At 38.9% G+C, this 15,588-nt stretch overlaps 2 protein-coding genes across 2 annotated transcripts in view; both read left to right on the forward strand.

Annotated features, from left to right (window-relative positions):
* Window positions 1-1,932, forward strand: part of LOC111569475 (pituitary tumor-transforming gene 1 protein-interacting protein) — a 17,412-nt gene extending 15,480 nt beyond the window's left edge. Inside the window, exon 7 of the mRNA XM_023271615.3 lies at window positions 1,454-1,932. Coding sequence (XP_023127383.1) covers window positions 1,454-1,503 — 50 coding nt within the window. The 3' untranslated portion in view covers window positions 1,504-1,932. The remainder of the gene's footprint in view (window positions 1-1,453) is intronic.
* Window positions 1,933-8,715: 6,783 nt separating this feature from the next.
* Window positions 8,716-15,588, forward strand: part of cdk14 (cyclin-dependent kinase 14) — a 241,646-nt gene continuing 234,773 nt past the window's right edge. The window contains exon 1 of the mRNA XM_055013998.1: window positions 8,716-9,243. Coding sequence (XP_054869973.1) covers window positions 9,150-9,243 — 94 coding nt within the window. The 5' untranslated portion in view covers window positions 8,716-9,149. The remainder of the gene's footprint in view (window positions 9,244-15,588) is intronic.

The raw sequence follows: 15,588 nt of genomic DNA on the forward strand, positions 1-15,588 counted from the left end.
AATGCTTCAGCTTCTTGAGTTCTTCGTGGATGTGAGCATGTTATGACCAATGGTAATAGTCTGGAAATTCTTGTATTCCTCTGCTGACTTTGTAAATCCTGGCCTGCACTCAGCTGTTGTTCTCTAAGCAGTACTTCTGGTTTGGTTTTGGGGTAGTTTAATCTATTCTTTGACATAGACTTTACCACAGGATGACATTCATCCAATGATCAGGGTTATTTAATCATTCTTGTCTTTATTGATTAGAGTTTAAAAATCAAACAAGAAGCATACATACATTAAAGGGTATGTGCAAAAATCATCAAGCCAGTATTAAAGCTATAATCAGGGGCCCGTATGAATTCTAGAACAGCTGTTACTTGCTGTAATCATTCTTTCTGTTCATACTGGCCATTAAAAGACACAATCTGTGGTTCTTGTTCTGTGCAAAATATGCTGCAGCTTTTATTCAATATCTAACAAGTTAACATGAAGCATCAGACTGAGTTAATTTTTCATACTAACTCAAGTAGCAACAAGTCAGATGGCAGAAAATAGTAGAATTCCTTAACGAACCAACATGTTGACTACTTTAGATTTTTGGATGAGTGCGGGAGGGATTTTCTTTACACATCAGTATGAACAGGAAGAATAATAAAAGGCAGCAAAACATGCTTCGACATATGCAGAATAGGAGCAATAAAAAAAGTGAACCTATCTTTTAAACATGTACCCATTCAAAGATGCAGGAGAGGACCTAAGAAAAGACACAATTGTTTTGAATTGTGAGGATATAATAAACATGATTCTTGACCTGTACTGGGGACTAAAGGTCAGGATATCATGGCCTCTGCTGCTTTAGTTTGCATGTTTGTATTCATCGGTCTCTCCAACTGTTTAATCTGTGGAAGTACAGTAGTAATGCACATGTAGGGCCCGGGGTGATGAATCTACCACTTGCATGGTCAAATGTATTAGCTGACTTGTCATTTCGCCATAAAATGTAAAAAAAAAATAAAATGAAAAAAGACAATACTTCATAATACCTCAGTTTCCCAAACTAACATCTCCATATTCAACCCAAATCAGTTCACTTGACATTCAAAAAGCTGAAACCAGTCTGATATTTGCTGTTTGGTTTTATGTCGATCAGTTAATGTCTGTTGAGATTTTTGGGGATCATGAAAAGTGTGGGAAATGTAGGGAAGTACTGACTAGGGCAAATACAGTAAGACTAAACAAGATCAATTTCACCATTTCCACAATGCACTGAACATCACATGTTAACAGTCTAGGAATAGCTAGGGTAGATTTTCCTATTCATTTTCTGAAACGGGTCCTTGGACTAGTCTGGTCTACATCTGAGAATCACTACCTCTGGGATTCAGTGGAAAATGTCGGAAGTGGAGGCTGAAATTGACCCAGCATACACTGCTGTGTTTTCATTTTGTCTCCGCTTTGTGTGTGTGTGCAGGTCTGATGGGTGACTCGGACCACCCATACAGCAAGTTTGAAAATGAATAAAGCAGCTGTGCTTGGAGGCCTTCCATAGGCAACTTGCCCTTATATCTTCACTGTAGGCTTGGAGTGATGCCCTTTTGTCAAACAAACAACAAACTGAGTGCAGCTGCACACAGTATTCCTGTTCAGACAAAATCTCTTCATATTGCACTTGTTAAACAGTAACAAATGTGACTGAACAATATCTGAATTAGTTAAACTTCTGATTCTCAATGAGAATGCGGTGATGTGTGCTGGACAGATGTTGAAGCTGGTTTTTAAGCTTTCTGCAAATTCCCTGTGCTCTGAAATGTCATTTCACATCATCACTTTTAAAATATTGTACTTTATCAGTCTTTGCACTTTGTAGATGAAGTATTGATTCATGAATTACACGATAATGATTGTAATCAGATGTTTCCACACATGAATAAAGCTCTTCTCTTTTAACAATTTGTTGCTGTTTTTTTCATATATTGATTAAAGCGCCAACAGACAGAGAATAAGAGAGAAAAAAGAAGGATGTTTACTGATAAGATAAAGTGAAATACTAATAATAATACTAATCATAACACAGTTTGAGTTTTGCTTTGCCCAAAAAGGTAAATACACCAGTGGTTGGTGTCGGGGGGGAGTGGGAAGCTGGAGAATACATTTGAGAAACAGCTGTCAGAGTTAGAATAAGTAAGACGGCCGTTTGTATTAAAACATTGGCAGGATTTCTTACTGACTGATCTGGCAGAAAAACTGACAACTGGAGGTCAGTTTTGAATCCTCTAAATGTCAGAGCTCTCTCCATCCAGGGAATGCCCATTTGATGTTCACTCCTGGTTTACCTTGGTTTCACTCCCCGGCTTTGCCTCTTTCTTCAATTCTGAACCTCTTTTTCTCTTTCTGGCTAGAGTTTCCACAGTTACTCCGGTTTTTCCACTGTTTGCCATTTCAGCTATTTGGGGGAAAGCTACCAGGGAAAACAAAAAAGCTGTCCTTGTCCTGTTTTGGGTGTACAATTGCAGACGGATCTTCTATGTGCTGTACATCAAGCCCTCTTTTTTGGGGAGTATTTCCATTCATTGCAGAGAGAATAGCAGGAATGAAAGTAAGGCTATCTATTTCCTAATGATGTTAAAAGAATGTTTAGGAGCTGTTGTTTTTCTGGTGACACTGCATTCAAAGAGATTTTAAAAGTGATTATTGCAAAAACTAAGCAGAGAATAAACCACTGAATGTATTCTCTGGACCATAAACTCAGAATCACAGCAGCATCCAAAGGATAAAGCACAAGACACGGAGAACATCCTGTGGACCTACTGGAAGCCTCACCTGTCTTGGTCATGACTTGGTATGTCTGACCTGAACCAAGCTTCATCTGGACCAGGGGTGTCAAACATATGGCCCGCAGGCAAAAACTGGCCTGCCAGGGGTCCAAGCCGACCCACAGGATGACTCTGCAAAGTGTAAAGATTACAGAGACGACACGAAGCGCAATATTGCAATAAAAGTAACTGCTGTTTAAAATTTGTCCACTGTGCAACTTTTATGAGTTAAAGTTAAATTCTAGATTGTTCAGTTCCAGATACCTGTGACTAAATGTTTTGTGCTTTTGTAGATAAACTGTGATCTCTAAGTTGTAATGTGCTTAATTAACTGAGGCATAATATTTTTGAAATTGCACTTATTTTTCTTAAGAAATTACAGTTTGTTCAGAATGTTTAAAAAAAAAACAATATTTCACCAAATGTGAACATTTTCAGAATGTACTTTTTGTTGTACTAAAACAAAGGGAAACATACGGAGTTGTGGTTATTTACAGGTAATTATGATTTTGTTGGTCTGGGCCTCTGAAGATCAAATTGGGCTGAATGTGGAACCAGAGCTAAAAAAAGATTGACACCCCTGATCTAAACAAAATTGCATTAATGGAACTAAAAGTGTACGTAGCATTAAAGAGAAGCACAGTTTCACATGTATGCCTATAGTCTTCAGTGAATTCAAAGTGGACTATAAAAATTTTGAACAGACAAGATGATTTGTGTTACTTTCCATAGTTTTGCAGCAGCTATAGAGAAAGCCCAGTCCTCGCAGCACGTTGTCCTAAACCTGTGGACAGACGGAGGCTCTGCCAGACTGACAGAGGAAAAACTGTTGTGATACAAGAAAACTGTTTAACCTTGTACAGACAGACATCAAGGTTTTTTTAATTCAAGTCTGCAATGTAGAAGAGGTGGGAATGGAAGTTATTTGTCCCTGTTTTTGACCTTGTGAAGACTTTCTGCAGCATTCCGAGCCAGCTGGACACAGGATGAAGAAGACGGGGTGATGCGGAACTACAGAGATGCCAACAATTGATGTGAATTTGGACAAAATAGGAATTTGAAAGAAACTCAATTTAACTGCTTTACTGGCGTGCCAATTTTCAGTGCTGAAAAATAAATAGGATTTTTCTTGTTTTAAGAACAATATTTACTGTGTTATTTGACTTCTTAAAGGGGTCGCAGCCATGACTGTATTTGCTAATATGAACAGAATTAATACAAACACTTGCCTGAGCATCAGTCAAAGAATTCAGTGATGGAATGTATCTGCATACCTTCACTATACTTTCAGTTTGTACTATTCGTTGTGATTGTATTTGAGGATGACTGCTACTTTCCACATCTACTCAACTACATTTCAGACACAAATATTTCATTTTTACTGAGCTACATTTATCCGACAGCTTCTGCTCCCAGTTAATTTTTAGATTAAGACTTTACAGAAAAAATAAGGTACAGTAAGATTATAAGAAGCTATTTGCTTGGTGACCATAAAATGCAAGACTTATTACATATTTTAGGCTCAGAAAGGTCAAATATTTCACAAACAATGAAATGTTTGAAAAATTCCAAAATAAGAGTGCAACTTTGTATGTCTAGAATGTTGTCTTTTGTTTTCTGTCCTCCTAAAAATTTTGAAAGGGCTTCCTTTAAAGGTTTCATTAAGTCAAAATGTTCAATTTGTTCTTCTAAAATCACCAAATCTTATCTTGAACAAATATTGCACCGTTTTCTCATATGTTAAATTCAAATCTGTTAAGTTAGTCATTTTTGAACCTAAAAGTCTGTTTTAAAATTGTGCTAATATGCTATTTGTGTTTCTTTTAACTCCCCATAGTTTATATGTTTACCTCATCATTTCAAGTCCAAACAAGTAAAGTAAAAGTATGAATGTGAGTTCCTGAAATCTGAGCATAAAAAGCAGAAATTCTGACTGAACCTAAATATCTAAAATATGGTAGGCTGAATGAAATGTGAATAAATGAAAAAAGATGAGTTGATTCCACTAAATCACAGTTGCTTTACAATGTGAGTATACAATCACTACATGAAAATACCTGATTGTATCTAAAGTAATTACATTTAGCTGCCTAGAGTTGCAACAATAAAATGCTGCCTAAGTGTATATGTATTAGTATGAACGTTAAGATTAAATATATAATAATAAGTTATGCAACAGACTCCTTATTCTGTTAATTTAGATATTTTAAAGATTTTGTATACTGGACTTTTGCATGTTTATAGTTATTTTGATGCATCCACCTCTGTGCATGACTTCTTCAAGCTCTGTGTTTAACCAGAGAAGATGCTCATTGATTTCTCAGATGTGTGCAAACAGCCTCCAGGGGTGGTTACTGTAGCAGAGCAGCGTCTTCCATTACCTCACTGGATTCCCACTGTTACCTCACTGCCATCTGCTGCCGCCAGTGTGCACAGGTACCTCAGCCTGCTAGGCAATATAGCAAGTTTTAGCATTTATCATCAGCATTTTAATCAGAGTTACATGTCGGATTTTTAAATTTTTTTTAAATTGGATGTAATCAGGATTTCACACCATGATGTCTTTTTTAGACTGTACAAGCAATAAGTAGAAAAACATTCAAATAGTAAAAGAAGACTTTAACTTTTTAAAAGGTTTTTAGCCAAACTGTAACAGACACATATTTAATATCTACGAAAGATATAATCTGTAAATAGAGGACTGTAAAGCAGAATGGCCTAAAGATTGCCACAGAGCCAAACGGAATGAAAACCTAAATAAAACCTATAGATACTGTTGCCGTCTATGTTTGCATCATGGATGTATTCACAGTTAGACACATTTAACCTTACCTGCAGTTTTTCTTGGTTTTGCAAAAGAAGCAAAAAGCATGTTTCCTATTGATGACCATGGAAAAAGACACATCTGCGTAAGTATTGACACAGTCTGTGGTATTGACATGACAAGGTCAGCTTTCACGCTTTCTATTACAAAGTTCTGATTCATTAGACGAAGTGAGTTTTACTTATTTATTTTATATTTTAGATCATGAAATTGAACTTTAATTAAATGCAGCTCACATATGTGATTTAATATTAACTGAACCACATCAAATCATGTCAGTTCACCTCAGTCAGCTGACATACTGATGACATGTAGGCTAATGCTAATCTGCTAAACAGGCCAGTTAGCTTTAGCTAATAGTTTAACTGGTGTTTTCTAGATTTAACCATTCTCTCATTTTCTGTGGTATGAAAAAGTTATGTTACTTGGAATGTGAGGCATCACATCAGGTTATTTCATATCAGGAAACATGGAAACATTTCTCACCAGCTAGCCTTAACTAGTCATTGTGTTGTCTCTGCTGCTTGTTTGAGTCATAAAGGACAGTGTAGTATCAAATAAAATGTTCTGGTTTGTTCTTCAGCTCACTTGTATAATTAACTTATTATCTAGGTTATGAAAATGAGCTGTAATTAAATACACTTTAAATATGTGATTTAATATGAACTTAACCACATCAAATCATGTGAATTCACCTCAGTCAGATGACATATGGACAATATATAGTCTTCTGCAACTCTGCTAAACAGGCCAGTTAGCATTAGCTAGTAGTTTGTCTGGAGACTTTTAGACTTATCTGTTGCCTTATTTTCTGTGGTATAAAAATTCGGTCACTTGGAATGTGGAGCATCACATTGGGTTATTTAGTATCAGGAAACATGGAAACATTTCTGTATTTTGTAGTTCCAATGAATTCCATGTTGTTGTTTTCACCATAAAATAAGAGTTAATGACAGTTGACCTTGTGTAATGTGGGACACATGAGTTCCAATCATCTGAATCTAGCAAATGCCTATGAATTCATTTGCTATTAAATCAAACCTGTTCTGTCATGTGATTTCATTGCATGATTTCACACATATACCATTTTTTTAATCAGTTAACTCACGTAAGATGCATGATTTATTTGTTAATTAACTATTTAATTAGCAATTAATCTAAACAACAAAAAGAAAAGCACTCAGAGAGTGCAGTACTCAGCCAAAGCTGCTCAGTCGTATCATTTCCGATGGATGAAATCTTAAAAACTTCGTGGTCCACGGCGGTGGATTTGTAGTAGGATCGCAATCATGTGATGGTCAGCAGGCAGCTGACGTAGTGTTCACTTGTTGTCATGGTTACAGTGACGCCGTGCCACTATCTCAGTGGTACAGAAATCTATAAGCCGAAATCACTGCCAAAATCAAATCACTTGGTCGTTGTGTCATTTCTGACCTTTCAACGAAAATTTCATCCAAATCTGTTGGTCTGTTTTTGAGTAATGTTGCTAACAGGCAGACAGACAGACAAACCAACACCGATCATCACATAACTCCGCCGCGTTCCTTGGTGGAGTAACAATATTCTGTTGATGGCTTGACGTATTGTTTAATTTTCTACATTATAGAGATGCATAGATAGGTCTCCACGTTTTTAAAAAAATATTTTTTAACAGCAAAAGGATAGTAGTTCTGGAATTAAGGAGGAGCATGTTTATTTTTGCCATTATTTCTCTGTTATAGCTACATGATCTTTTCTGATATGATTAGAGAACACATTTGAGATTTTAGAATGATACTGGCTGTGGCTATAATGTATTGGTTTCATACTGAAATATATCGTGAACATGTCTTGCAGAAAGTGTCCCACATCACTGTAATAGTCTCTATAATAACTTTCTATGGTAAGGCAAGATGCCAAAAGGACAACTCTGGTCTAAACTCAGTGGAGCAAATCTGTGGCTACGGTGTTTTGCCTTGGTAGGGCAGAACAAAAGTGTGCTGTTCAATGTGTGCATGCATTGTTACCAAATGCACTATAATGAAGGACCAGTTCAAACTAATCAAGCTGTGCATTTGTCTCTATTATTCCTGCGCCCCAGTCAAAGCTATTAGGCAGCAGTATGAAAACATTTCAGCCCTCTGCATTCCTGAGATGCTTCCAGGTCCACAACCAAACACGGAGACATGCTAAGGTTCACATACACTGCTGCACCGTTGTTCCTCTGATGCCTTTGAAACACTCCTGTGGCTGCTGTGGTGACTGCAGCACAGACATGATCAAATTGGAGATGCCATCTAAGCACATAAAGACGCATGTCAGGAGCAGAGTAGAGCTCTCTGCAGCAGCATTTAGATTATTGATGCAGGGTTTGGATAGCTCGTTTAGCTTTAATCCCACAGCTCTCCTTAATCCCTATTATGTTCTAGTGCAAGTTAACTGACAAACTATGATATTATTGTGGGAGAAGTAGGCTGCTGGATATTATCATCAGGCGAATGCTCAGTTTTTTGCAAAGAATGAGGGGCAGAGGAGAGGAAAATATTTGTTTTCAAGAGAGTATAATTATGATTTAAAAAATCAAAAATGATGCCATAGTAACGATTTTATATGAGCATATAATGTCTTAAAAAAACAAAAAACAAATGTAGGATAAATGCTCAAATCATGATAATTCTATTTGTGAAGTGTATATCACCAAACTTCAAAGACATTCTTGTGTGTTTTATGCAGTAAATCATTTGGATTACTAGTATAATAAATAGATCAAACAAAGACCCCAGCGGAGCCTGGGCTGATCAGGTTTGTAAATCTGAACGAGCAGCTGTGGAAGGTGAACCCACGAATAACGCTGATGAAGCTAATGTTTGCCGAGGCACCTCGACCTACGCACAATGACCGGGTCTTGTAGAGGGCAGCAGTCTCAAGCAGGAGCACCGACATCAATCTGCTTCCCCAGAAAATATTCCTCCTCCTGCAACACATTGCAGGGCGGCGCTGCCTCTTTGACGGGCAATCACCGGAGCCAATAGAAAGCCAGCACACCCCGGGAGTCCGCCAATCCCCGCATCCAGGGCGGGGTCTGGGAGGTCGAAACCAGAGAGAGAGTCCCAAAAATGACATCTAGATTGCGGTGGAGCTGGGAGCGACTGGGACGCTGAGAAAAGAAAGAGAAGTCAGAGCTAGAGCTCACGATTTTTTAGTATCTAACAAAAAAAAAAAAAAAAAAAAAAGGCGCAACAGAAAGGCGCAGCGAATTCCGCACGGTTTGCAGTTTGGATGCCTAAGCTTCAGCACGGACTTTTACTGCCTCTTTGGAAATGTAGTTGCAGTCTTGAGGGAATCTCAAGAAGACATTTGTTCTCAGTAGTTGATGAGAGAAGTGAAAGCCGTTGAGGCTCCGTTTCCTGTGTTTGCCAGCGCGCTGCAGCTGGGCTGAAGAAGCCCCGCAGGGCTGCCCGAGCTCCGGTCCTCCTTCCCCGCTTCAAACCACAGCCAGTCCGCTGCCAGTCCGCTGCCAAAGTCGGTGGAAGAAGAAAAAAAAAATCAAAATGTGCGACCTGATGCCAGCCTCCCAGCCCGCGGAGAAAATCGGCAAAATGAAAAAGTTGAGGCGAACTTTGTCTGAGAGTTTCAGGAGTATTGGTGAGTAACGGGACGCGTTTTTCCAATTTTCCAGCCCTTTGTGCACATTGATGGTTGTGAAATGTCTCCAGCAACAGCAGCAGCTCAGACTGAGGTGATGTCTGGTCACAGTTTGGGGTTAGCAGCCATGGAAAACACACATCACAATTCCTTCAGCACTGTGCAGCTCAGTCCTGTTGGGGGACTGGCAGATTCATAGAAATGCACACAGTCTGTCAAGTTTAGAAACAGTCTAGAGGACAGGTCCAGTGTTTTCCATTAAAAACATCATTCTTGTAGGCATACATTGTCGCCATCATCCACATCTCATCACTTCCCATCTCTTGTGTAGGATTTGCATGACTTCAGCATAAACTGAAACACATTTATAGGGACTCAGATGAGGTTTTTTTTTTTTTTTTGTAATTGCATGTAAGAAAACCACACATTTTGTGTTTTCTCGACTGCATCTTTTACCATGAGGACTAAAACCTGACAAGTATTTTCATCCTCTAATAACTGCAGATAAGGCTGCTCATTTTAGTTGAGGACGCGTCGATTTTCACAGTATTATATCAGAATGAGTGCAATCTTTGGGGTTTGGACTGATCAGAAACAACAAGACATTCAAAAACTGTTACTTTGGACGTTGTTCACAATACTCTGATGCTTTACAAAGTTATTGATTTATTTACCAATGAAGTTGAAAATTGTTGACAAAGAAAACAGCCATTAACAGCAGGTCCACTTATTTTTTAAAAAAACTTTTTAAGTTGAGCCTGAATATCAGAAATCCGTATTTGCTGTGTTCATCTTCCAGAAAGAAATTCTTTTCATTATGAATTAATCTGTTGATTGGCTTCATTATTACTATGATTTCTTAAATGTCAGAAATCATGGAAATGCGTGTTTTTTTTAGGACCAGCATGTCAAAATAGTATGTTTGTTATTGTGTGAAACAAAGAAATCAAGAGAATGATTAAAGATTGGCAACCTGAAGAGAAAGTTTGAGACAGAACAATTCAGAGGGACAGTTTTTAAAAGACCTCACACTTACCTGTTACTTAGCTGTAAGACTGGCACTAGTACATCTGTCATGTAGGTTTTCATTGTCATTCAGTGTTATTTTGAAGGTCCTGATATTTAGGCTGGTTGATCTTGCAATGCATAGAAACCTAAATACCGCCATCCATCAGTACATGTCAGCTCAAATGTTACTGCATATAAGAAAAAATCAAAGCCTTAATTAACAACGATTGTACAAAAAGGAGCTATAATATAAATAGTTACAGCTAGAGACATCAGTATATACAAATATCTAATATTCAGTTCTTATCTTAAACAGGTGACAGAAACTTTTTTCAATAAATACTCTGAAATGTAGTTTTTAGCTCATCTTTAGTTGTTATCAACATCCTGTGTGCATAACTTGTGATGTCTTGTTGCTTGTTGTTTAACACATCTAAAAATGATTATTGAATAATAAGGCTGTATTTTTCCATTGAAATATTAATTGTTCATTGTATAAAACACCAGGAAAAACTGGCTGTAGGTGACATCTTGTAATAGCTTTTTTCCCCTGTCAGACCAACCAGAATCATTTATTGCTGTGCTCAGTACAGCAAAGGACAGATGACTGTCATTACTAGGAGTCTCTCCTTGCTCTGTGTTCAGTTCTGGTTTAATTGTGTACGACTGAAATGTAGTTGTAATTATTTATTTTTTCATTTATTCATTTTTACTGGCCATATTGTTTTTTCTGTCTCATTTTCACAGGGGTATCAATCTCAGCTGGAGTCATAGTTCTCATCTAGTAAATAGGGATGTATGATGTATCAATGGGCAATATATTATTGGTTAAAAAATAGTAAAATTACATGTATATTATGGGATTTCAGCTGATAATTATGTCCATTAATGTCATAGAAGGACCACTAAAAAGACCTACAAGAGCCCAAATGCCGTGGGGGTCTGTTAACCAGAACTTCTGATTGTAGAAACAGTTAATCCTTGATAGACGGTCAGTGAAATGACCACATAGCAGCACAAGACAACAAAGGGAGTCCAAAAGACTGCAACAACATGGAAATGCAATTCACAAACCAACAGACTGACCAGAAACAGATCTAGACCAAGGAAAAAAGCAGAATGAACATGAATCGACACAGAACAACTGGATACACAACGATAAGAAATAGAACAGACAACAGCAGATGCAGAACATCAACAGATAGATGCAAAATAGCTGCAAAGACAAGCGAAAAACTGTAAAGACACTCAAAAAAACCCCAAAAAACAGGAAGAGTTGCAACCCAATGTTGAGAGAAAAAAGCAATTCAGCACAAGTGGACAAAAAAAATAACACAAAGACACATAAAATGCAACAGAATGACAGGGAAGACATGCAACAGGACCACAGAAAAAGACAAAACAGCCAGAAAGACATGCAGAACTCCAGCTGTGTTTGTAGCTGTTTTGTGCCTCTTGTAGTTTTAAGTGTGGGAGCATTTTACACATCTGCTCCCAGGGGCCAGTTGTCTTATAATCCATCCCTACATAATAAAAAGTCTGCTGCAGACCGGTGACACCACTTGATTGACCACTTCTAAGTGATGATTTTTGCCTCTTTCTCTTCAGCTCTTTTCTCTGTTTTGTTGGTGGTTTACTCAAAGACCAGACTGAGCTCCCTACACACAGAGAGCACAACGGACACAGCTAACACTGACTTTAGGTTACAGTTTAGTTGATTTGACGATGACAACGCTCTTTATGCATAGACAATAGGTGTGATTAATGAGACACATGCTGTGCAAGCAAACCATAATAAACTTGTAAAAGTGTGCCGTCTTTGACTGGTCTGCCCATCAACTCCATGTCTCTGCTTCTTCCATAACGATAATACTTCACACAGACATACAGGGTATGCTGTGCTAACAGTTGATTTCTATGAATTAGCTGAATGAACATTTGTTTACAAAATACATTATAAAAAAGCTCAGAATACGTTCATATATTTTATCATTTGAGAATTGGTGAAGGCTGAATATTACTGTTAATGTATTGTTATCACCCCTGGAAATCCACATCAATGCATCACTGTAGTAACAATGCCATAAAATAACCTTGTAACCCACTCACAACCACATCATTGGTTGTAAAAGGTGCACCTATCATATCTCATTCTGCATTTTTATCTCTTTTCCTTTATTCTACACACACTCAAGCACATACACACACAAACGCACACATGCAGTGCTCAGCAGAGATTTTCACAGGGTTCAGTGGCCTTTGAAACAGTATGTGTAGAGATTGAATAGCCGGATGCAGCCTATAAGGAAAGATGAGAAATGAACAGAAGTGAGTTCAGGTCGATGTTGTGGGAGAAAGAAAGATTGGCATTGACTTTTCTGCTGTGCTGATGCACATCTCCTATAGGCCATCTTTCCTCCCATCTAAATCAACACATCTGAGCATTGATCGGCCTCTCGCTCTGCCCCACGGATGCTTTAACAAAGCACATTTGAGAGCCAGCTGTATTGTTTATGTCCTTGTAGCAGTGTTGGTCCAGCGGGTCCCAGTGGACACGACTGTGTCGCATGTCAAATTATGGTACCGTGCAGCATAACGCTTTGTGGATATTTTCATTTTTAACAGCTTCAAACCTGGTTAAGGGACAGTTGCAGGGTTTCTCAGCCTTTTCTGAATAGTGAGGTCAGGTATACTGATTATTGAGTTTTTAGTGTGGGATGCTGTATTTCAAATAGATGAAGAAAGAGTAGTGGATTGCCTCCTCAGTGGCCCCTCTGACCTGCAGGGTAACCCAGGGGTCAGTTCTGGGCCCTCTACTGTTCTCCCTTTATATGCTACCCCTGGGGCCAATATTTAGTAGGGCTGGACCCGAATATCCAAATATTCGGTCATGACAGTGGTAACCAAATCTGTATTTTGAGACCAGAATATGCGGACGATGTCGCGCGATTGGTATTCGTCTCGTCAATTCGCCTGACACCTAATATTTGCGCCCCCCCCCCCGTTGGGGATATTCGTCATTAATCGGGGCCGAATATCTGAAGCCCAGAAACTGCTATTCGGGCCAGCCCTAGTATGTAGGAAGCATGATATTCCTTTTCACTGCTTCGCTGACGATGTGCAGGTGTAGTTGCCATTAAAGATCCCTTCTAAGGAAGCTGTGTTTAATTGCATGAGGGATATTAAAACATGGATAGACTTACATTTCTTAAGATTAAATGAAAACAAAACGGAGATTGTCCTGTTCGGTTGCCCTGATCTGGTCCAGGTCCTGACCTGCTCCCTTGGCCCACTAGCACCTTAGATACGATTGCAGGCTAGGAATCTTGGTGTTATTATTGATGGGGCATTTAAATTAGACAAGCAGATCAGCTTAGTGGTCAAGGCTAGCGTCTTTCAGCTTTGGCTTCTAGCCAAAGTCAAACACTACCAAAGAAAGCTGATCTAGAAAAAAGTTATCCATGCTTTTATTACATCGTGCTTGGACTATTATAACTCTCTGTACGTTGGCATTGACCAGTCAGAACTCAATCATCTGCAGCTTGTTCAGAATGCAGCAGCTCGTCTCCTAACCGGGACAAAGAAACGTGAGCACATAATGCCGGTGCTTTCCTCGCTTCACTGGCTTCCGGTTAGGTTCAGGAATGATTTTAAGATTCTTTTATGTGTTTTACGTCTTTGAATGGACTGGCCCCAGAATATTTGTCGGACCTTGTTAAGGTGCATCAACCCTCCGGAAACCTGAGGTCAGCTGACCAGATGGTCCTGGTCCCATCACAGCAGCAATATCAAAAAGTGTTGAATGGTTCTGCTGTATCTGCTAATTCTTGCAGTACGCTGGCATGTTGGTAGGAATAGTACGTCACAGGGATTCCTCCAAGACAAACCACAAACTTTCCTTTAGCAGATGCTACTTGATAGAGGTTGACCACACTTGGCTGGTGATCAGACTGGACTGTCACATTGGTATGCAAATTAAATGACTATCTATCTATCTATCTATCTGTCTGTCTGTCTAGCTGTCTGTCTGTCTGTCTGTCTGTCTGTCTGTCTGTCTGTCGGTCTGTCCGTCCGTCCTTCCATCCTTGCTTTTCCTACAGCTTTGCCACTGACAGTTTGTTTTCATACTGATGACCGTCGCCCTGCTGGATGAATCTTTGTATTGAGGTGAATTAACAGAGGTTTCTCCTCCCTCATTACTCCCAGTGAGGTGCCCTTGAGCAAGGCAATTAACCCCCAACAGCTGTTCAGTGGCCAGGAGATCAGCGTGTGGCCGCATCATCAGCATGTTAATGTGTGATTAAGACTACACTCACCAGACATCGGTGTTGAAAAAAGACTTATTCTTCTCCTTCAGTTCAATGAGACTGCTAAATTTCCGCTGTAAGGATTATGGATATAACAGATTCTCACAGATGGATCACAGTAGTGATCTATCCGTGTCTAGACAGGATGCATTCAGGCTATAGACTATATATAATGATGGATGGTGTGATAGCTCCCCATAAGTGAAGCCATATTATCTCATGAAGGGTCTGCCATCTTGGACTGATAGTGTCAGTTGCAACCAGGCTGTATATGGTAGTAACTGGAGAGATGGCAATATGGTATCGCAAACTCACTTCCTGCTCAGTCCTCAATACCAAACTAAAAGCACAACTAGTCTATGAGGAAAAAGTAGTCGATATGCAGCTAGCTTGCTAGATGGTTAGCATTTCTTAATACTTGTTATTGCAACTAGTAAGCCTACAGTCACCCCTAGTAGCAACTTACATTAATATGTCATCAGCACAAGATAGTAGTGCCCATTTCTGCTATTTTTACGACTTTATTTGATAAAATTATGTTTATTTACTGAGTTGATAATTCATATAGCATAGTTAATGTGAGAAATTAATAGGTTAAATAAGAATGCACTTATATTTGAGTATTCACATAAATAATGAGTCAGTTGAACTTTGCGACTCCATTACCCGTGATGCTCGGGTTCAAGCAAGGAATTTTGGGAGTCTACAGCACATACAGGCGCGGAAAAAAGTTTCGTTTATGCTTGTAGGAAGTTATACTGTGCCATGGGCTGAAGCTGCTGTTCGCTTTGTATTCACTAAAGCAGTTAACGAAACTGAAGTCCAGACTCTTATCTATTTCTTTGAACGTCACTGTGGAAGCCACTACAGCTATATTTTAGCTTCCCCCAATGCTCGGTGACGTGCAGTCTTAGTATACCTGGCTCAGGGTCAGTAACAATTTTAGGTCACCCACCTTTTGGGAGACGACTTCAGTAATGGCCGTCACACCACCTGTGTAGTCACTTGGATTGATTATATTAGGTTTTAC

Source organism: Amphiprion ocellaris, chromosome 9 (genome assembly GCF_022539595.1).
Source record: "Amphiprion ocellaris isolate individual 3 ecotype Okinawa chromosome 9, ASM2253959v1, whole genome shotgun sequence".
NCBI lineage: Eukaryota > Metazoa > Chordata > Actinopteri > Pomacentridae > Amphiprion > Amphiprion ocellaris.